Raw genomic sequence first — 21,290 nt, forward strand, 5'->3', positions numbered from 1 at the left:
CTAGTATGCTAAGGAATGACCCTCTCTGCCTGTGAAAGAGCTAAACCCCATCTCTGCTCCCGAGTAAATATGAACATTCCATTCCCTAATACCTTCCTCTCATGCTGTTAATTTCACTCAGCTGATTTCAGACACACCTAGAACACAAAGGCTGGCCTAGCAGACCTGGAGTCAGCCCACCCTTCAGTTCACGCAGCAGTATTCACCGATGATTTACCATCTCCACGCCCTGCTAGGATACGGTGGGTGGGGAAAGGCTGTCGCTTAAAGTCTGTGCAGGAGACAGATGATAAACAAACTGGAAAGATACCAGCTGGTTGGGGGGATTAAGATAAGTGGAGTGGTGGTGAATGGAGGCTCAGGGGGTTTCTGAGAAGCTGGGTCCAGCCCTGGATGGTCCCAGCAGAGCCATGTGGCAGGCAGAAGGAGATGACACGGAGACCCTAAGGTGGGACATCTAGAAACTGAAGGAAGAGCCATGTGGCTGGGGGGACAGTGGGCAGGGAGAAAGTGCAGGGACCATGTGGAGCTGGGTGGGGGCAGCGGTCACCATGGGGAAAGTCACTGTGTCATTTTTGGTCCAAACTCAGACATTTTTGAAAGAAAAACGTGGCTGCTATTAGTAATCATCTGGGACAGCAGGTGTCAACCTGGACTGTACCTGGAAAACCATGAGTTAGGCGGCTTAGCGGACAGAGACGGTGACATCACCTTGTCCCTGTGTTGCCCACCGTTCCACTGGAAAGTGCCGCAAGCTGGCGAGTGTGTATCCTCTTGGTTCTAGCCACCATCACCCTGGTCCGGAGTCCTTCCGCTGGCAGGTGGGCAGCTCCATTGACAAGCCAGCCCTCCATTAAGACCTGTCTCCTGGCCGGGCGCAGTGGCTCAAGCCTGTAATCCCAGCACTTTGGGAGGCCGAGGCGGGTGGATCACGAGGTCAGGAGATCGAGACCCTCCTGGCTAACACGGTGAAACCCCGTCTCTACTAAAAATACAAAAAACTAGCCGGGCGCGGTGGCGGGCGCCTGTAGTCCCAGCTACTCGGAGGCTGAGGCGGGAGAATGGCGGGAACCCGGGAGGCGGAGCTTGCAGTGAGCCAAGATCGCGCCACTGCACTCCAGCCTGGGCGACACAGCGAGACTGCGCTCTCAAAAAAAAAAAAAAAAAAAAAAAAAAAAAAAAAAAAAAGACCTGTCTCCTTTGTTTCCTTCTCTCCTCTTGCCCTGGATGGGGCTCTTAGGAACACTGCCACGGAAATGCAAGAAGGAGCTCCTGGCTGTGAAGCTAAGGAACCGGCCAAGCAAACAGGAACTGGAAGACCGGAATATTTTCCCCCGAAGGACTGATGAAGAAAGACAGGAGATCCGGCAGCAGATCGAGATGAAGCTCTCCAAGTAAGTGGCAACGTGCGGGCACAGTCGGGCCTGTGCTCTGGCCTTGCAGGCTGAGCCCCTCTGAGATCCCACATGCTGGGTGTGCCAGGTCGGGGCGCACAACCCACCGTCTGCAGCAGGTCTCTTGACCCTGCCACCGTTGACGTTAGGGGCCATGTGGGGGCCCTTTCCTGTGGGGACTGTCCCGTGCAGCTCAGATGTTTAGCATCATTCTTGGCCTCTACACACTACACGTCCCGTGACAACCAAAACTGTCCCTGGACATCATCAAATGCCTCCTGGAGGGTGAATTGCTCCACTGGCCTGTAGGAGCCAGGCAAGGACTGGGCCAAACTGATGAGGACATGGCTTGTCAGTGTTAGAGACAGGGGACGTCTCTGTTCACCTCTATCTGATCATTTTCCTGCAAGAAGGTGGATCCGGTGTTGCCAGATCTTCTAAGTTTGTCAAGTAAAGCTACCTCCCTTCCCTCCCACCCCCACACACACAGTTATGCAGTCACATGTCATTTAATGACAGGATACATCCTGAGAAATGCGTCATTAGGAGATTTTGTTGTCGTGGGAACATCGCAGAGCGCACTACACAAACCCAGAGGGTGCGGTCTGCTGCACATCTGACTACGTGCTGTAGCTGATGGTTCCGGGGCTACAAACCGGTACAGCACATGACTCTACTGAATACTGCAGGCAATTCTAGCACATCATCGTATCGAAACATTTCTCAACATAGAAAACGTACATTAAAATATGACATACAAAATACTAAAAAGTTCCCTCCGTATAGAGCACTTACCATGAATGGAGCTTGCAGGCCTGGAAGTTGCTCTGGGTGAGTCCCGAGTGAGTGGTGAGCCAACGGAAAGGCTAGCGCGTGACTGTGCACCACCGCAGACTTCAGAATCACTGTACACTTAGGTTATGCTACATTTATAGAAACGTATTTTCTTTAATAATAAGTTAACCTTAGCTTACTGTAACTTTTTACTGGAAAAACTTTTAACTTTTGGACTTTTATAACAGCACTTAGCACAAAACATAAATTATACAGCTGCATAAAAATAATTTCTCCTTACCCTTATTCTATAAGCTTTTTATACTTTTCAATTTTATTTTTTACTTTTTAAATGTTTCATTAAAAATTAAAACACAAATGTCACATTAGCCTAGGCCTGCACAGGGTCAGAACCATCAATATCACTGTCGTCTTCCTCCTCCACAGCTCAGCCCCCTGCAAGGTCTTCAGGGGCAGTAACGTGCATAGGGCTGTCATCTCCTATGAGAACAGTGTCTTCCGGATTCCTTCTGAGGGACCTGCTGGAGGCTGCTTTACAGTTAACTTTGTTTTCATAAGTAGAAGGAGTACACTCTAAAATATTCATTAAAATTATAGTGGATACATAAAGCAGTAACACAGTCATTTAATATCATGGTCAAGTGTGATGTACTGCATGGTTACATGTACTGGACTTTTAGAGGACTCGGCAGCATGGTAGGGTTTTTTTACACCAGCATCGCCACAAACATGTTAGGAACGCGTTACCCCAAGGTGTTACATGACAGCACCAATGTCACTAGGCATTAGGAATTTTACAGCTCCATTTTTTCATCTTCTGGGACAACTGTTGTATGTGAGTCGTAGATGTCATGTATCATTGAAATGTCATGAGGTGCATGTCTGCATATATACACATACATGTCTATCTACATACGCATCATTTGCTGGACAATATGTGCACCAAGTCCACCCATCTGCCGTCTGGCTGTGACCCAGAGCCACGGGTGGGCACCTTCTGTGTTGCACCCCTGAAGGGTTCCCTGGGTGGTCCCTGTGGTCTGCTGGGCTGGAGATGGACTATCTCATGGGGCAGGACAGAGTGGAGCTGCTGCATCTTGCTGGTTGAGGTCTGTAGGGATCCAGTCATGCCCCTGAGACAGAATGGGGGCCTTCTTTTGGAAGGCAAGGCTGCCATGAGCCAGGTGGAGCTGACCTTTGTGGCATTCCAGGGTTGAGCACCTGCCTAGTTGCTTTCCACATTCCAGAGCCACTGGAGTTCAGAACCCCTCAGAGCTTGCTACGTACCCCAGTTTGTGCCCATTGACACTGCCCAAAGGTGCCAAGAGCCACTGAGCAGGCATCAGTGAGCTTTCAGGGGAAAGTCTTTCCATTCTGGCAGGGCGGGCCTCTGTTTCCTTTGACCGGGCCAGATGGCAGGCTAAGTTGTCCCGTGTGAGGTAGGAGAGGAAATTCTGATAAAGCTCGTGCACACCATCCCAGCAGCCACAGTCTGCATCTCCTGCCCATCCTTGTGAGATGTGAGCCGGTCTGTGCAGGGTTGGGCCTGGCAGACAGTACCCTGGACAGCCCCTAGTCCGCTCCTTCCCTCTTTAAACCTCAAAAGCCGACCCTTCCCTGGAGGGAGAGACAGTGTCCCAGGGGTGAGGGGAACCAGTTCTGGGAGCGCCACTGCCTCTGTTGATTTGCTCTTCACCCTTGCTGTCCCCATGCCCCTGAGTCACTGGAGACCCTGGGAAAATGCAGGTTCTGATGGTGTGGGTGTAGGGAGGCCTGAGAGTCTGCATTTCTAGCAAGCTTCTGGGGCTGCTGACGCTGCTCGCCCCTGGGCTGCAGGTCACACTTTGAGAAGCGAGGGTCTGCAGCAGGGTCCCCAGCCTGGGAACCATTGACGTTTGGGCCCAGATGGTTCTCTGTGGAGGGGCCGTCCCATGTGTGCAGTGTGTTAGCAGCATTCCTCCCGCCTTCCACTAGATACTAGTAGTACACCCTCCACCTCTGACCACCAAATGCGTCCCAGACACCGCCCAACGTCCCCTGAGGCCAGAGACAACAGAATGGTCCCCAGGTGAGAATCCATGATCTGAGGGTTGGACTCCCGCTCTGGGCAGATTTTCCTCTGAGCAGTGGGGCTCTTCATTTCTAGAAAGGGTTGTTTCTGGTCTCCGCTGGGGAGCTTGGGCCCCAATGTTCCCAACTCCCACCAAAATCCTTACTTGAGTGTTTTCACAGTGGAGGGCTGTGAATGTGAGCAGGTGAGGCCGGCCCGGGGCGGGGCTGTGCATGGAGCACGAGGTCCTTCCCTTCCAGGTGTTGCGGAGTTGTGCTTGGGGCGCCGTGCAGGTTGCATTTCTACCAGCGGCTGGGAAAGCCGTGCTGCTCGGCCTCTGCACCACCCTGTCCTCATCCCAGGCTTTCATTTCGGCGAGTCTCAGTGATGGGATGTGTGTTCCTAAGGCTTGGTTTTCCGTTTCTCTGATTTCCGGTGAGGTTGAGCATTATTTTCAGCATTTATCAGCTTTTTTGGTTTCTTCTTTGATTTATGGACTTTGCCTGAAGTTTTCTTTATCTTAATGATTTTTAGGAGTTTACTTTTGAAGCTGTGGCTTCTAATCCTTCCCCGTTTTGAGTTACATGATTCTTTCTCTGTTTGGGGCTTGTCTTTTCAGTTTTAAAATACTTTTCTTTGAGGTACAGAAGTTTTGATTTTTAAGGCTGTCAGATTGCCAATCACAAACTTCAAGAGCTCACAGCCTTTTTCTGTGAGGACCAAGTTGTCAGAATTTTGAGGTTTGTGACTCAGGCTGTCTCCGCCACCCCTACTCAGTTCGACCACTGTGGTAACGAGCAGCTGTAGACAATCTGAGGATGAGGGGGCACGTCTGTGTGTCAATAAAACTTTATTTACAAAAATAGCCACAGTCCATTGGGTCCAACTGGTGCTTTGCTGACCGCTGTTGTGCTTTATGGTTCGCACTGTTTGTACCGTGTTTAAAAATCCTTCCCAGCCTGGAGGTCAACAGAATTTTATTCACTTCTGTTATTTGCTGTTGCCTTTACCTGTGCCAGTTAATAATGGTTTTCTATTTCATAATCAAACTGAGTTCTTTCAAATTAAAATATTAAGTGAATTGACCTAAACAAAAAAAAGGTAAGTAATGGATGATAGTACATGTGATTCAAAAACCAACAAAAATTATGGTGGTGCTTGGAATGAGAGAAGCCTGGGGTCCCCACCCCAACTGTGAAGGTGGAGAGGGAGGTTGAGAGAAGGTTGGACTGCTGGGGATACCCCAAACGCCCCCCTACGTAAGAAGTACCAAAAACATAGGCCCTGTGGCTTGTTTTTACTCCACTACTTACTGAATCTGGAACGAATTTTAAACCTTGGACTGGAATGTAGTAGCTCCCTGGATGCCTGTCACCATGTTTAAAAACCCGGAATTAGACACAGAGAAAACAGCAGCAGAGGAGTTGCATCCCAGGAGGTCAGACATGGCTTCCTGGAGGCTCCGTTTGTTTTCCCTACAGCAGTGGCTTAATTGGTCTCCTTTGTCTCTGCTCTGCCTCCTTTCAGAGATTCCTCCACCGTCTCTTGCTAAGTAATTCAGCCTCTGGTTGCCATGGCAACGTGCTGTCTACTGTATCCCAAAGAACATTTGCCATTTCCTTTTTTTAATTTCCAGAACCTTCGTGTTTTATCTTCTGAGTGCTCCAGGGCCTTTTCCTGGTGAAGCAGTCACTGTTCCCCACGGCTACCCCAGAACACATCCGTGTGCTTGGTCTGGGACCCCCAGGAAAGTCAGGGTCCCGTTTGAAAGAGTGAAGCTATATGCTGATTTTCACCCCTCTCTGTGTAGGAGCTTGGCTTACCTTTAAAACTTGTGCAGATGCATCAGCAGAGTATGGAGGCCCGCATTTCCTGCACGGTAGGTGTGCCCTGGAAATTATGCACAGACGCACGGCCTCTATTGCCTCCATCCTGTCTACAGCCACCATCTCAGAGCAGTGGGAAGGACGTGCTGCCGGCTTTCAGCATAGGTGCCGATCGTGTGCTGCCTTACTTTCTTTCATTTACATCATCTTCACAGTAACCCAGTAAAGCAGGTGTTACTATCATCTCCATTTTACAGATGAAAAATTAAGACTTAATGAGAAGGGAACTGGCCCAGGGCCACGCAGCTTGCAGAAGCTGCTGTCCAGTGAGATGGGCCATTTGTTAGAGCCCCAGGCCTGGGCCTGGGAGAAGCATTCTAGACACAAAAGCACTGTGGCTCCTTGTTTATCTTAGGCATGGCTTTGAATTTTTATATATTGGTTTGGCTTTGATCAGGGTATCTGCTGGCAACCAGGCAGCATCCCAAGCCTCTCAGGCAAAGGACTTCACATTTGCTCTGAAGCAGTGCAGAATGTTGGCCGGGCACAGTGGCTCACTCCTGTCATCCCAGCACTTTAGGAGGCCGAGGCAGGCAGATCACTTGAGGTCAGGAGTTCAAGACCAGCCTGGCCAATATGGCGAAACCCTGTCTCTACTAAAAATACAAAAATTAGCCGGGTGTGATGGCAGGTGCCTGTAGTCCAAGCATCTACACGAGTTTTAAATGTAAGCTGAGCTCCTACACAGAGAGGGGTGAAAATTCTCCTGAGGCAGGAGAATCGCTTGAACCCAGGAGGCGGAGTTTGCAGTGAGCCGAGATCGTGCCATTGTACTCCAGCCTGGATGACAGAGCAAGACTCTGTCTCTGGAGTGGGGGAAGCAGTGCAGAATGTCAACCCAGCACAGAGCAGTAGGGAGTTGGACATCCTCAGGGGGAACACACAGAAAGAGACGCTGCCCAGCAAGGGCTCTGGAGCAGTGCAGCAGGTGGGCTAGAACCCCAGCTGTCCCTATCTCCACTGCGTGAGATAGGCCAGCGCCAGTGTCTCAAAATCTCTCTCCTTGTTTGTGAAATGGGGATGGTGGCAGTACCCGACTCAGGGCCCGCTGGAAGATTCCATGTTAGTCCCTGAAGAAAGTCATAAAAGCACATTTTCAGCAGGGGTGCTGGGGGCCAGAGCTGCTGCTGTCACAGTCAGGTTTGGATGCACTCCTGGGCGAGCTGTTACCTGCATGGGGCAGAGGCCAGCGGCAGGCCTTGGGGCAGGATGAAGTGAATGCTGCTGCATGAACAGCGATCACGATGCTCGCGGGCCGGGGAGTGCAGGCACGTTGCTGTTCATGGGGTGTGAGTGTCAGTTCCATTCGTGACTGTTGTGTAATTTTGCCCGAAGAGCGAAGAATAGGGTAGGCATCTCCTAAGTCATGCACAAACCTTCTATTGTCGCTCCCCTTGGGGCATTCTTTGCTCCCAGGAATGTGTGTGAGAAGCTGATTAATGCTCAATAGCATCTTTCAGGAGGGGGTACTTAGTGTGCTCACACAGCAGTTAGCGGATCTCTGAGCAGCTTCCCTGTACGTTTTGTTCTGTGGCCTCCAGAACACACTACACCCTCAGGTGTCCTCCTGGGCTGTGGCCTCCCACTCTGTCTGCAGGAGCAGGACACAGCGTGCAGTGGGTTTAGATGCTTCCTCCTCTAGATGTGCTTTAGGCAAGGCAGGCCTATTTTTGGTCCTGGAGACAGAACGCACAGAGATGTGGAGACAGACAGTGTCCTCGCAGAAGCTGTGGTTTGGGCTGCAAAGCGGAAACCGTGCCTGGTCAGCCAGGGGACCAGCCTGTCCCACTGGGGCCTTCGTTCTGCTGTGAGCTTTTACCTGAAACTGCATGGACAGAAATTTTCACTTCCACAGAAGTGGTCTTTGGTAAATTTCAGACATGTGGAAGGGGGAAAAATCAGCTTCCAATGCCGGCCTTTATAATGACACCACTAATAGCAGCATCTGAGAGGGTCTGTGTCTGTCCTGACGCTGGGTAGGCGCAGTGCTGATTGCCTGCAGTGGTGAGCAGGGACCATCATCCCTGCTCTGCAGATGAGGAGACCAGGCAGAGAGGCTAAGCAGTGCCCCCAGGTCTTACAATTCATGAACAGCGAGGCTGTGACCTCTAGGGCCCTCGCTCCCAACCACTGAGCCTTGCTGCCTGAGGTCAAGCATCTGGCTGATACCTTGTGGACAGGGCCAGGAAGCTGATGATATACTATATCTAAAGGCCAGTTTCCAGTAAATGTTTGTATTAATGAGGTGGTTGTGGTCCATGTTCACTGGACTGAGTCCCTTGCCCACCGATGTCTGCAACCCTGAAGCTCTGTGCTCGGTATGGTGTGGGTGTTGGACACATGCTCCTTCGTGGATCTTACTACATCCCCTGAGACCCTCACTGAGGGGTGAACACACCTGATGTGGGTCACTCCCAGAGCAGGGCTGAGCCGCCGCGAGCACTGAGGGTTTCTGTTGTCACAGTTATCGTTGCCATCCTGAAAAGTGGTTGCAAAGTTTGCCTTCTGCCTCAGGGTTAATCCGTGGCTGCTGGGATGGATGGTAGCATTTGAAATTACCTGCAGGGGAAGGCTGCACCTGCGGAATGGGCCCAGGTGATCACGCCACATCCAATGTCGCTGCCCAGCTCTTGGGGTGCTTACCCCCAATTATAGAGATTTCGAATTCATGTAGCGTGCACGTGCTCGGCGCTGGGGTGCAGAGATGAAAAGATGTGCTCGCAGGCGAGAAGTCATTGTGTATGGTAAAAGATGTACCGAGATAGATGTGGGGACCGGCTTCGGGAGGGAGGGTGAGGGTGTCCCAGGTAGACCAGCCAGCGAGAGCTCAAAGGCCGGAAGCAGCACCGCTTTCCCAGGACCACCCTGGGGGCTGAAAAGGTTCAGAGCTGGGTGATGGTGGCAGGGCAGAGGGAGAAGGCTGGAGGGGCCGCAGGGCCAGGTGGTGGGGGCTCCTGTGCTGCCCGCTATGGGTTCCCAGTCCACACAGAGCTCCTCTTGTCATCCTGGGCTCAGCTCAGATGTCACCTTCCTGACCATTCCCGAATGGCACAGCCTCGCTGTTACCCTGTGTCACATTGTCCACTGCTGTGTTCTTAGTCACTTCCACAGTTGCTGAAAGTGCCATTTACTCATGTGTTCTGTTCGCCTCTTCAGGGTGTGCCCACTGGCATGGCAGGGCCTGCTATACTGTTCTGTGAGGACCCTGCTCACCAAGGAGGCACTGGCAAAGCTGGTGGGAAATGGCAGATGAGGAGGCCTGGCTTTCAGGGCTCCCTGAGGGGTCAGGAGCAAGGGCATGTCTGGAAAATGCCCCTCTGCTGCAGTCTGGGGCTGGTTCCGGAGAGCAAGGCCAGAGATAGGTGGGCAGACGAGGGTCTCTCACGTGCGACAGTCCCAGGAGCCAGCACCATCCTGGGGCTGCGGGGCTGCAGAAAGTACGGCAGAGCTAGTGAGGATGAACGGCAGGCCTGGGGGCGAGGGAGGAGGGGCTGCCAGCCTGGGGGCGGGCGGGTCTGCAATGGTGATGAGGGAATCCAAAATAAGGCAGGCAGACACAGGGGAAAGGTTATGTGTCCACAGAGTCCCTGGGCCGTCAGGTCCCTGGGGTTTTTGGCAGTGGTTACATCCGATTGTGCAGTTGAGATTGCCCAAGGAGCACATGGGCTGGAAGGGGAGACTGCCCGGTCCATGCTGGACTCACTGATCTTAGCTGAGGTCAAGAGTATTCAGAGCCCTATATGGTCCTGCATTTCCTGTTATCCTTGGTCCATTTCCTTCTACACTATCTTCCTCCCAGCTTCGCACACTTGTACAGAAGAGAATGGTGAGTTGTTTTTCACTGACCACCAGGAGCCAGAACAGGCTTCTGTGTGCTCCAGTGATTAGCCCTATCCATCTCTCGGGAATGGAGCAGTGTTAAGCTTTTTTTAAAAGCACAATCTGAAGACAATGGGGGCTTGAAACCCATTTTTCTTGTTCTGAAGCCTGTGGGGCCTCAGCTATTGGACCTTGCTGAATAATTTGGGGTTTTAGGTTGGGCACATCAAGGGCAAAGGGCCTCTGTTTGGATAAAACAGGAGGTGAGGGGAAGGTGAGATCCCCTCGTGTTGCTGAGAAGGGAGCTGGGGGCTGAGTTCCCCGGCTTCAGAGGTGAGGTCTCACAAGCTGGACCTGGGGACTGTCCCTGTGGACCCAAGCTGGACTGGGAAGTCCAGAGAACCCTCGACTTGAAGAGGGCCCTTGTTAATGAACAGTCTTCAAGGAGCAAAGCCCAGACTGTTCTCCCCGTTTGGTGCACACGTGAGGAGGGGCCTCATTGGGGGAATTTGGCTTCCTGATATCCAAAAGCACATTTGTCTGCTCAGTCTCTGAAATTACCAGTGGGACAGTTTCCAAAGGGATCACCAGAAAGAAGGCAAATGCAGAGACGAACAAGGAACTCATCATGCCCGGGATCGTTCTTGGTCAAAGTGCCAACAGCTGGGCATCTTCAGACAAAAGAAATGCAGTTATGGCAGGAAAGACTTGGCTGTATTTGGGTTCCCGGTTTTTTGTTTGTTTTTGAGACGGAGTCTCACTCTGTCTCCAGGCTGGACTGCAGTGGCGCGATCTCAGCTCACTGCAACGTCCACCTCCCAGGTTCAAGCGATTCTCCTGCCTCAGCCTCCCGAGTAGCTGGGATTACAGGCATGTACCACCACGCCCAGCTAACTTTTGTATTTTCAGTAGAGACAGTGTTTCACCATGTTGGCCAGGATGGTCTCGATCTCTTGACCTCGTGATCTGCCTGCCTCGGCCTCCCAAAGTGCTGGGATTACAGGCGTGAGCCACTGCGCCCGGCCTGGGTTTCTTGTTTTATAGTGAACCCCAAGGTTGTAAAACAGGTGATGAGGCTTGTGATCATTTACCTTTTGGGATCATGGGTCTGCGAACTGGATGAGAGTTTTAAGCATGTCAGGTGTGCAAACATCTCCTGTGGTTCCAGGAATTTCTCCTTGCGTAGCCACCATTGTCTAGAGCAACAGTCCCCAACCATTTTTGTACCAGGAACCAGTTTCATGGAAGACAGTTTTTCCATGGACCATGGAGGAGGATGGTTTTGGGATGATTCAAGCACATTACATTTATTGTGCAGTTTATTATTATTACATTGTAATATATAATGAAATTATTATACAACTCACCATGATATAGAATCAGTGGGAGCCTGAGCTTGTTTTCCTGCAACTAACTGGTCCCATCTGGAGGTGATGGGAAATGGTGACAGATGATCAGGCATTAGATTCTCATAAGGAGTGTGCAACCCAGATCCCTCACAGGCACAGTTCACACTCGGCTAAGAATCCAATGCTGCTGCTGATCTGACAGGAGGTGGAGCTAAGGCAGTCATGCTTGCTTGCCACTGCTCACCTCCTGCTATGTGGCCAGGTTCCTAACAGGGTAGGTTCCCCCAGTTGGGTACTGGGGTTGGGACCCCTGTTCTAGAGCAGTCTGCACGTGCTGGGGACTCTGGGTCCATTACAGCATTTCCTTCCTGTGTGATAGGCCTCACAGTCTCCACTTTGCATGTGAGGAAATGGAGGCTCAGAACTGTCAGTGAGTAGCTGAGTGAGGACATAAACCTGAGCCTCTCCAGCTCAAAGTCCTTTTCCTTAGCCTATTTCACAACTCCCTGGAACTCATCCATGGCCATCCTCTAGTTCAAATTATCCTCCACCTAAGCAGTAAACTTTCCTTTAAGGAAGGAAGGAAGGAACTTCTTCAATGCTGTATCCTCAGTGCCTGGTACACAATAGGCTCTCAGCTAATTACTGGTGAATGGATGGTTGGTTAGATGGATAGATGGATGATTGTATGATTGGATAGATGGGTGTTTAGGTAGTTAGATGGATGGCCACCTGGATGGAGGGATGATTGAACGGATAAATGGCTAGTGCAGTAATTGCATTATGAGATGCATGAGTAGGTAGATGGAGAGACAGCTGGATGAATGGATGGATGGGTGGATAAGTGGTTGGATGTTGTGTAGTTAGACAGATGAGGTGGATAGACACATTGTTGAACTAAATTCTTACTAAATGGCATCCTATTCACTGTGCTTGATGTACCCTAATATCTGTCCATCCATCCATGCAGCTGTCTCAGCAGGCACAGTGGGTTGGATGCAATTCCCTGAGAGTTTAGTTCAGAACAATAAGTGTTTATTGAATGAATGCCTGTCTTTGTGTAGTGGGCTCTTCGGGTACGTTTAAGCAATAATTCCATTTACTACATTGATTATAAGCAACATATTCAGAAGTGTATTTGTGAATAGCGTGAGCCCTCAGGTCCTCAGTTGTCATTGCCAGTCTTGGAGACTGGTTCTCTGCTGTGTGTCCAGGCCAGGGTCCTCATACGTTTCTGGCGACACCACTGCTGTCTGGCTGCTGACCAGCCTGGGCTGTTTCTGGGCTGTAGGTCCTTAGGCCCTCAGGTGGGGATACTCCAGAAGCCCCCACTTCACCCTCACTGGAAGGAAGTCTCTGGTGGACAACAAGCTACTCCTAAAGCTCTCTGAGCACTTGTCAGGAGGAATAGGGGAGAAAGCTTTATCGGAATGAATAAGACCAATAATACTAACCCATGACTCGCCACAGGAGATAGGTGGGGGATGACATCTTCACAGCTCATTCAACAAAGTAGAAGTAACAGCCCCAAATGCTCTGTAAGTGACCTGGGCGGCAGGGCTGTGGCATCCTGGGGAGTGTGCACTCCCGCTCAAGAGGGCAGCTGTCACTCAGGTCCTATGAGCCAATGTGGCCAGAATTTCCAAGAGAAACTGAAGATTTGATTTTTTTGTGTGAAATAGGCTTCATGTAAATGTTGAGAGCCTCTTCAGATTTTTAAAAGCAACGTGTGCACCCAGAAAACATATTTGTGGATGGTATTCGGCCCAGGACCACCCACTGGCCACCTCTGATATGAAGTCACTTATGCACTTGTTTTTGGAGAAGTACATGTTTGTTTACACTGAGGTTAAGGGGATTTTCACCTCTTGAGTTAGTGGGGAAAATAAATGGGTCATCCTGTAAATTGACTGTCAGCAGCGGAAGCCTCCAGGGCTACTACTGTCAGTATCCCAGGGAGCCCCTGTGAACCTGTCTCCTTCCTCTCACACGTGAGGGGGCTGCCCGTGTGTGCGGCCCACTCAGCTCCACCCTTGCTCCGAGGAAGCAGCACAGTGCGCCGCTGAGAAGTCAGGATGGACAGAATGCCCTGGTTCCCAGCCAGCTCTGCAGTTTTCCAGCATGTGGGCATGGGGAAGTCATCTCCTGACATACGCCTTACTTTCCTACTCGGTGAAAGGGTGAGATTACAACAGAGCCTGTCTTGTGGGGCCACGGGAAGGATGCAATGAGCCATCCCATGTAGAATGGCTGCAATCATGCCTGGCAGACAGGAAGCTCTCTGGGAAGAAAAGGAAGAAATCTGAGCTCCATGAGGATAGGGAATTTGTCTCTTTCAGTTTTAACAGCTTGGTTGAGACATAATTCACACACCATAAGCTTCACGCACTTTAAGCGTCCAATTCAGGGCTTCCAACATATTCATAGAGTTGTATTTCTATCAGCACAATTGATTTTAAGATATTTTCCTTACTCCAGAAAGAAGCCTCTTTCCCTCAGCTGTATCTCCAGTCCCTAGAATGGTGCTGGGTCCTGTGGGTACTCAGTGATTTTGCAGCTTCTGCTGCAGGGATGAAGGGGAAACTGCATGGGAAGGCGTCTCCTAAACATGACCAGGTATTGGCGTCACCATTCCCTTTGCTTCAGCAACTTTATCTTCATCAGATCCTTTTCTTCTTCTTCAGCATCTTTTCATTGTCATCATTTTATCTTCATCACCATCGTCACCGTCACCACTTGTTTATCATCATCTTTGTCATTTTCATCTTTTTCTTCCTCATTATCTTTCCATCATCTTTAGCAACAACTTTGTCAACATTTTTATCCTCACCATCATTTTCATCCTTTCCGTAATCACGAATTTGCCCCATCTTTGCTCCCTAGGAGACACTCGGGGAACTTGGGCTCTCAATCCCCTTGACGTCTGGGGGCTTGGCCTGTGAGGGGAGTGAAGCCCACATCTAAAGCAGGTTCTGGAGCCCCTGCTGAGCCTGATTGTGCCTGGAGACAAGAGGACTCTTGAGAATGGTGGGGGCTGGGCGCAGTGGCTCATGCCTGCAATCCCAGAACTTTGGAAAGCCGAGGCAGGAGAATCGCTTGAGTCCAGGATCTCTTGCTATGTTGCCCAGGCTGGTCACCAGACCTGGGTGCCCACAGGCAGATAAGAGGGAAGTGCCTGAGTTACCAAGGGCCCACAGGACTGAGGCACGTCCCTCTTATCTTCCTGCTATTTTCCAGATCAGCCTGGGCAGCACAGCCAGACTCCATCTCTACAAAAAACAAAAATGTAAAAACAGCTAGGCATGGTGGTGCACACCTGTGATCTCAGCTACTTGGGAGGCTCAGGAGGGAGGGAGGATGGCTTGAGCCTAGGAGTTAGACGCTGCAGTGAGCTATGATGGTGCCATTGCACTCCAGCCTGGGCAACAGAATGAGACTCTGTCATTAGAAAAAAACAAAAAAAATGGTGGGAAGGTGAGTCTGAGCTGGGACACTGCAGATCCCACAGGTCCAGCTCGGGTTGCCACCCCTGTGTGTGGCTTGGTTGGGCCAGTGCTGTCCCAGTACTGGCCATCCGTCAACTGAGGCAGCTGGTTGGGCCGGTGCTGTCCCGGTACTGGCCACCCGTTAGCTGAGGCATGCAGGACTGTGCCATCTATAGCCTTCTTTGGATTCCGAGATCCCAATAACAGAGGCTGTTGGCATTTAGTAATTTGTATGATTTTCTTCCTTTTTTTGATGCTGCACATTTATCCGGCTGACTTTCCCAGCCCTCCAGGGGTACTGTTGCTGGGGCTTCCAGTCTCTCTTTGTTTAGAAATCTCAGGGCAAGCGGAGATCAGGTCTGTTCTACACAGATGCTCTTCCTGAGCACCAGCTCCTGCTTCACCGCTGTGGTGAGGGGTCTGCCTGTGAACACTGCAGAGCCTCCAAGGTCAAGAAGACCACCCAGATTTATGAGGGCACTTTCAAAGATTTGTTGCAAAAATGCAAAGGAGCTCATGAGGCAGTGCTGTGAACAGGCTCTGTGGGATGTTGTGGGGAGAAATCAACCTCAGTCCTAAAGGGAGGGTGTTGGTGGTCCTGCAAAGGCTGGGGCAGGCAAGGCCAGCATGGATCAGGCAAAGCAGTGGCTATCATGTTCGGATCTTGTACATTCTGCTTTTAGATGAAGGTAGCTAAGCAACAGAACACACAGCTTCCAAATCTGGACAAGTTTAAACTGGCAAATCTCAGCCCGAGAGGATATAAATATGAGGCTTCGTCGTCTTGGGTGGAAGTCCCCATGTACAGGGAGGGAGATCCCGTCTGTGTGTGGTATGCAGGGTCCAGGGAGTGGGACCCCGAGTCCCATCCTGTGCAGGGGAGAGGCTCAGGCCCCTTCTGTTTAGTGTCAGTGTGAAGTGGCCTTGTCCCTGCTGAGGCCTCCAGAGAGGGTCAGCTGCTGTTTGTTTTCCTTGGTTGCTTGGGAATCTGTAGAGGATGGTACAGCATGTTTTGTAAGAAAATGCAAAACAACATCAAGCCCCATTCAGTATCAATAAAACATGATTCCCAAACCAGGGAGCAGGTGGCTTGGTGGGCTTGCAGGCCTGGCTGAGGGTCATGGGCTGAGTGAGCCCAGGGAAGTCACTTGATGTGTCCGAGCCTTGAAATGGGTGTGTGATGTCTGCCTGCTCAGATGCTTGCAGGGACTAAATACCACACAGCCCTGCTTCACCCAGGATCAGGACTTAGAGTGTGTGAGTAGAAGTCATAGTAATAACAGCACAACCATAGCTCATTAACATGTATGAAACCCGTGTTACGTATGAGGAGTGGTATTTGCCTGCATTCATTTCAACATAAGATGTAAATGCTATTATTGGATGTTCTTAGCAGCTAAGGAAATGGAGGCCCAGAGAGATTAGTTAAGATGCTCAGAGCCACACAGCTGATAAGCTAGTGGAGCTGAGATATGACCCAGGCGGGCTGACTCCAGATACCATATTAGAGCCACCTCACTCTCTGGGATAGTTGCCTAGGCAGTCAGGACTGGCATGGTTGTTCCAAAATCAACAAGGATTCAGATTCCTCTTATCTTCCTGCTATTTACCCTCATGCTGGTGTTGATCCTCCATGGTCCAGGGTGGCTGCAAAGGCACCAGACATCACATTCAAGTCCCAAAGGGGCATGCATCTCAGCTGAGTCAGCTCTTCCACAGGGCTCCTCCCAGAAACTCCTCAACATCTACCTACTGCTCCTTGGTTGGACCCTCCTCATGTGGCCGTGGTCAGCTGGAAAAGAGACTGCTCTGAATAGGACCAGCATTGAGGCTTAAGAAGGGGAGAAGGGAGATGGGGTAGGAAACTCGCGGCTTCTGCTGCTTTAGGTGTTCAAGTTAATTTTGTTATGTTAAAGGAAGAAAAGAAGCAACAAATGAAGAGATGGATGAGTGAATGGAAAGCATTCTGTTAGGTAGCAATGATTTCTAAATGATTTCTGGAGCTGCCTGGTTTGAGGAGTGCATGTGGAGCCCGGTGGGCTTGGAGAGTGATGCCCAGGAATTTAAAAATGCCCCATTCCTGACCCTCCCATGCTGGGCCAGGGAGGGAGCTGCTGGTAGGAAGTTGAGGAGGAGGAGGGAAAGAACCCTGAGGGGCCTTGAGAGTGATGTGGAAAAACACGCTACCCCTTCCCCAGCAATCCCATCCCCTCCACAGCGATCCCACCCTCTCTCCGACATTTTAGTTCAGCAACAGATGTTTCCTGAACAGCCTCTATGTGCCACTCTCTGCACTGGGCCTAGGATGGGGGGAACGAACAAAGCAGATGCGGGGGGCTGCCTTCTGAAGCTTCCATTCCACCAGCAAGCATGGGGGAGGGGAGGTCAAGTGAACATGTGTGTGGTACATGTGGAATACGTGGCTATGACTGGACAGGGGAAGGGCTGCAGGGCAGAGTGACCATGTTCCATGCAGTTGGCTCCCAGCGTCCCCTCCTGGGCTGGTGGGCGCTGGTGCATGTCAGTGCCATTGCTGATGAAGGTCTGGGTCCTGTGGAAATGGTGTGGTCTGCAAATGAGGTGCACCTGTCTTTTCTTAACTCGAGGACACTTTCAGGTGGATTTGGTTTCTCTCTGACTCGGCTGGTTCAGTCAGCCTGACGGGCACCTACCGTGTGCCTCAGGCCCCATGCTGGGCAAGGCCCTGCCTCCAGCTCCCAGCCTCACTAGGAGGATGCCCAGTGGACATGCCCAGTGGAACACAGGACATGCCCAGTGGAACAGCCGCCAGGGCAGGTGAACCCTGGAGAGGGGTGAGCTGGGACGGGGACCCTGGGAAGCCACAGGAAGGAGTGCATGGGAGTGACCCTGGAAGCCCAGAGATGGAGATGGGGAGAGGAAGGGCTGGCAGGGGCCCTGCCCGAGCAAAAGGTCAGAGATAGGCAATGCTCAGCTTCCAAGGAGGAAAGCAGAAGGAGCTGGAGGGCAAGGCGGCCCTGGTACCTGGCAGATGCTCCATTGGTGCCTGTGGAATGGACCCGAAAGGATCTTAGCCCTGGGAGCAGGCAGTGGGGAGCATTACGTATTCTTTCCATTTTCAAAATTTGAAGAAGGGATTTATATACATTGTAAAAAATAAAACGGTACTTCTCACTCCCACCTCATCCATCTGTCCGGAGTCAGCCACTGTCCCCGAGACCATTTGTGACCATTCAGAAGTGGGTCTTTATAGGAGTCCTAATGCCCAGCACAGTAATCTGCAGATATTACCCACCATGTGCTGTGCCCGGCTCGGGCTGAGCCCGCACCTGCAGCAGGTCCTTCACTCGGCATCAGTCTCTGGAGGGAGGTAGAGTAAAGACCTGTCCTCAGTGCTCAGCCTCAGGTGACTACTCAAAAAGCCGTTTGAAAGAAGAGATCATAAGCATGATTTGTTCATGCTTTAAACACTATTTTAAACTAAATCATACAGATGTCACTTGCTTGGCCATCACTTTGAGGCAGAATCCAAGGACATTTCTTTGAGGAAGGATCTACCAACTTAAGTTATTTTTGCTCTGAACAAAGGCTGGATGCGTCTCCTACAAGTTCCACTGTCAGTTTCTTTGGAGAGGAGTGAGTATTTAAAGACACTTGGAAGCAATCAGTGCAGAATCCTTCCAGAGTTGTAAGGCCCCGCCTCCCCAGATCTCACTCCTCTCTCCCACGCAACTGCACAGCGGTATTTTTAGCAACTTGCCTCTACCGACTCCAAAGTTCAGTTTTCGTAGAAGTTACATTTTCATTTTACATCCATATGAGATCATTCAATCAATGTGCATTAAAAGCTTAATTAAATTACCTGATTACAGAAACAAGTACATCTGGTGCAATTAGGTTTGGGAACAAAAGCAACCAGTTCCTGATCCATGCACAGCTCAGCTGGTGTGGCCAGGCAGGTCTGAAATCCGTAGGGAGGCCACGAAGTCAGGACGGGACTCCCAGCATGACTGGGGCCACTGTCCACAGGAAGGATTTCTGCTTCAAGAAGCCTCAGCCTGTCTCTAAGGCCTTTCCACTGATCAGATCAGGTCTACCCAGTTCAGCCAGGACACTCTCCATGCCTTAAAGTCAGCTGATGATGGCCCTTGATCACATCTACCAGACACCGTCACAGCAGCACCTAGATGAGTGTTTGGTTGAGTAACTGGGGACTGTGACCCCACCTCCCCACACCCTTCAGGTTGACACATCAAATTGACCCTCACAGATTCAAGGTTGGCAAGAAGCTCGTGAGCAGATCTAAGAGTGGACTCAGTCTCTCACTCACAGCCTCTCTCCACAGGTGATTTGTAGAGAAGCCACTTTTCAAGCAAAGGGCAAGTTCAAAGCTTAGACTCTTGATGATGTGGTTTTGCAGTTTCTATACTCATGTTTATTCCCTTTTATCTTCCCCAGAGTCTGGTCGGGAGAGCCTTCCACATAAGGGCTAATGGAGCAGCACCCGGTTCTTTTCTGTAATGGCACTGAATTCCACCACGGGGTTGAACACAGCTCCTTTAGGCCCTAATGGGCATTGAGGCTCTGCCCTGTGGTTGGCTATCACGAACATCCTCATACGTGTGTCTGTAAGAGGCCCATGTGGAAGGATGTTCACACACGTCAGAAATCTTGGAACTAGACCTGGCAGGTTAGAGAATATATGCATCTGTCATTTTTGACCTGAGCACTGATCACCAGGGAATGCCCCTGATTGACAGCCCCACCAATGGTGGGGAGGGGCTCTGTCTACACTCCTGTCACCATTGTGGATTTTCCAGCTTTCTGCCCTCTGCTGATCTGGAGGTGGCACAGTGACGTGCTGTTTGGCACAACCATACACTCCATGTGGTTGTTATTTCCATGGAGGTCTGTGAATAACGATGAGCTTTGGACTTGCCCCACAACTGAAGCCCAGTTCCACCAGTAAGGCTGAGCTGTGTCCCACAAGCCCAGAACCATGCACCCTGCAGTGGGATCCCTGCATCGCCAGTGACTTCTCTGCTTATTTTGCTGTGCCAGCTTGAGAGGCTGTGCAGGGGCTGGGGATTCAGCAGTGACCAGGTAGACAAAGTCCCTGCCCTTGGAGGGGTCCTGAGTCCCTAACTGGCCAGCTTGGTGGCTTGTCCTGGGTTAGCACACGTACTGCCTTTTGCACTCTGGTGGCAGCTGCGCAAGCGTCAGACTGTGGTATGTCTTTCACAGGCTTGGAGGGTGGCTTGCCCGAGGTTGCCTTGTTGCTGTCAAAAGCAGCCTTTGGGCTAAAGTTTCTCAATGTAAACCTGGCCTTGCCTTGATGTCCCATTCATGTATCCACTCATTCATTCATTCATTCATTCACTCACTCATTCACTCATTCATCCAGTCACTCGTTTATTCATTCATTCACTAATTCATTCATTCAGTCAGTCACTCCATTCAGTCATTCAGTCACCGGTTCATTGATCACTTATCATGGGCCAGGCTTGGTTCCAGAGCCCAGAGTACACAGCATTGGGTACTACTGATGCAGTTCTTACCATTAAGATACTCAAAACATAAATAATCAATTCTGGCCATGAAGGCCACAAAATACACAAATGCACTGGGGAGCAACCTGTGCAGAAAGAAGCCAGTTACTTCAGCTGGAGGAGTGGGGGTTGGCTTTCCAGAAGAAGAGGTTTAAGCTGAACCATGGGGAGATCTGGGTAACAACTTCCTCAGCAGAGGCACTGGGTGGGAATCAGCTTGGCATGTGCCGTGGTCTGAATGTTTGTGTCCTCCCCAAATTCATGTGTCACCCCCAGTATGATAGTGGTTGTAGATGGGGCCTTTGGGAGGTGATTAGGTCATGAGCGTGCAGTGCTCTTGAGCGGGATCAGCGCCCTCATAAAAGGGAACCCTGAGGGCTGCATTGCTCCCTCCATTGTGTGAGGACACAGGGAAAAGATACTGTCTCTGGGAAAGTGGGTCCTCCCCAGAGGCTGAATCTGCTGGCACCTTGACCTTGGACTTCCCAGATTCCAGAACTGGGAGAAATGGATTTTTGTTGTTAATAAGATACTGAGTTTAGGGGACTGTGTTGTAGCAGCCCCGCTGGGCAAGGGCAGCTCAGCAGGTCAGCACGACCAAAGGAGGACAAGGTATGGGGAGGAGGGAGAGGAGAGGGGTGGGGGAGGGGAGGGGAGGGGAGGGGTGCTCCGCGGCTTTGAGGAGGCTGAAGCTCTGCTCTTCAGCAGGTTGTCTCCCTCCAGGAATTCCCTGCCATGGGCTGGGGCCTCTGGGTCCTGGTGGATGAACACACATCTTCGCTGAGTGTCCCTGGCCCGGGCCAATGTGGGGCCAGTGTCTTGGTTCTTCCTGGCTGACTCAACCTGGACTTGGCTTACCCTTGGCTGGGACCCAAGGATGTCAGGCAGGATGGTGGGGCCCAGTGGGACATGGGGCACATTCCTTCCAGTGCAACCCCCTGCCCCAGCCTTACACCTGGCATTACACTGCACACATTGTCCTCA

General features: G+C 51.0%; 1 protein-coding gene across 4 annotated transcripts in view; it reads left to right on the forward strand.

Moving 5' to 3' along the window:
• The window catches only part of PHACTR3 (phosphatase and actin regulator 3), a 278,305-nt gene that overhangs the window by 235,589 nt on the left and 21,426 nt on the right, over positions 1-21,290 (forward strand). For all 4 annotated transcript variants that reach the window (XM_033186939.1, XM_033186938.1, XM_033186941.1 and 1 more), the window contains one exon: positions 1,241-1,394. In XM_033186939.1, the coding sequence (XP_033042830.1) occupies positions 1,241-1,394 (154 nt within the window). The remainder of the gene's footprint in view (positions 1-1,240; positions 1,395-21,290) is intronic.

This window comes from Trachypithecus francoisi, unplaced genomic scaffold (assembly GCF_009764315.1).
Source record: "Trachypithecus francoisi isolate TF-2019V2 unplaced genomic scaffold, Tfra_2.0 Lachesis_group21, whole genome shotgun sequence".
Taxonomy (NCBI): Eukaryota; Metazoa; Chordata; class Mammalia; order Primates; family Cercopithecidae; genus Trachypithecus; species Trachypithecus francoisi.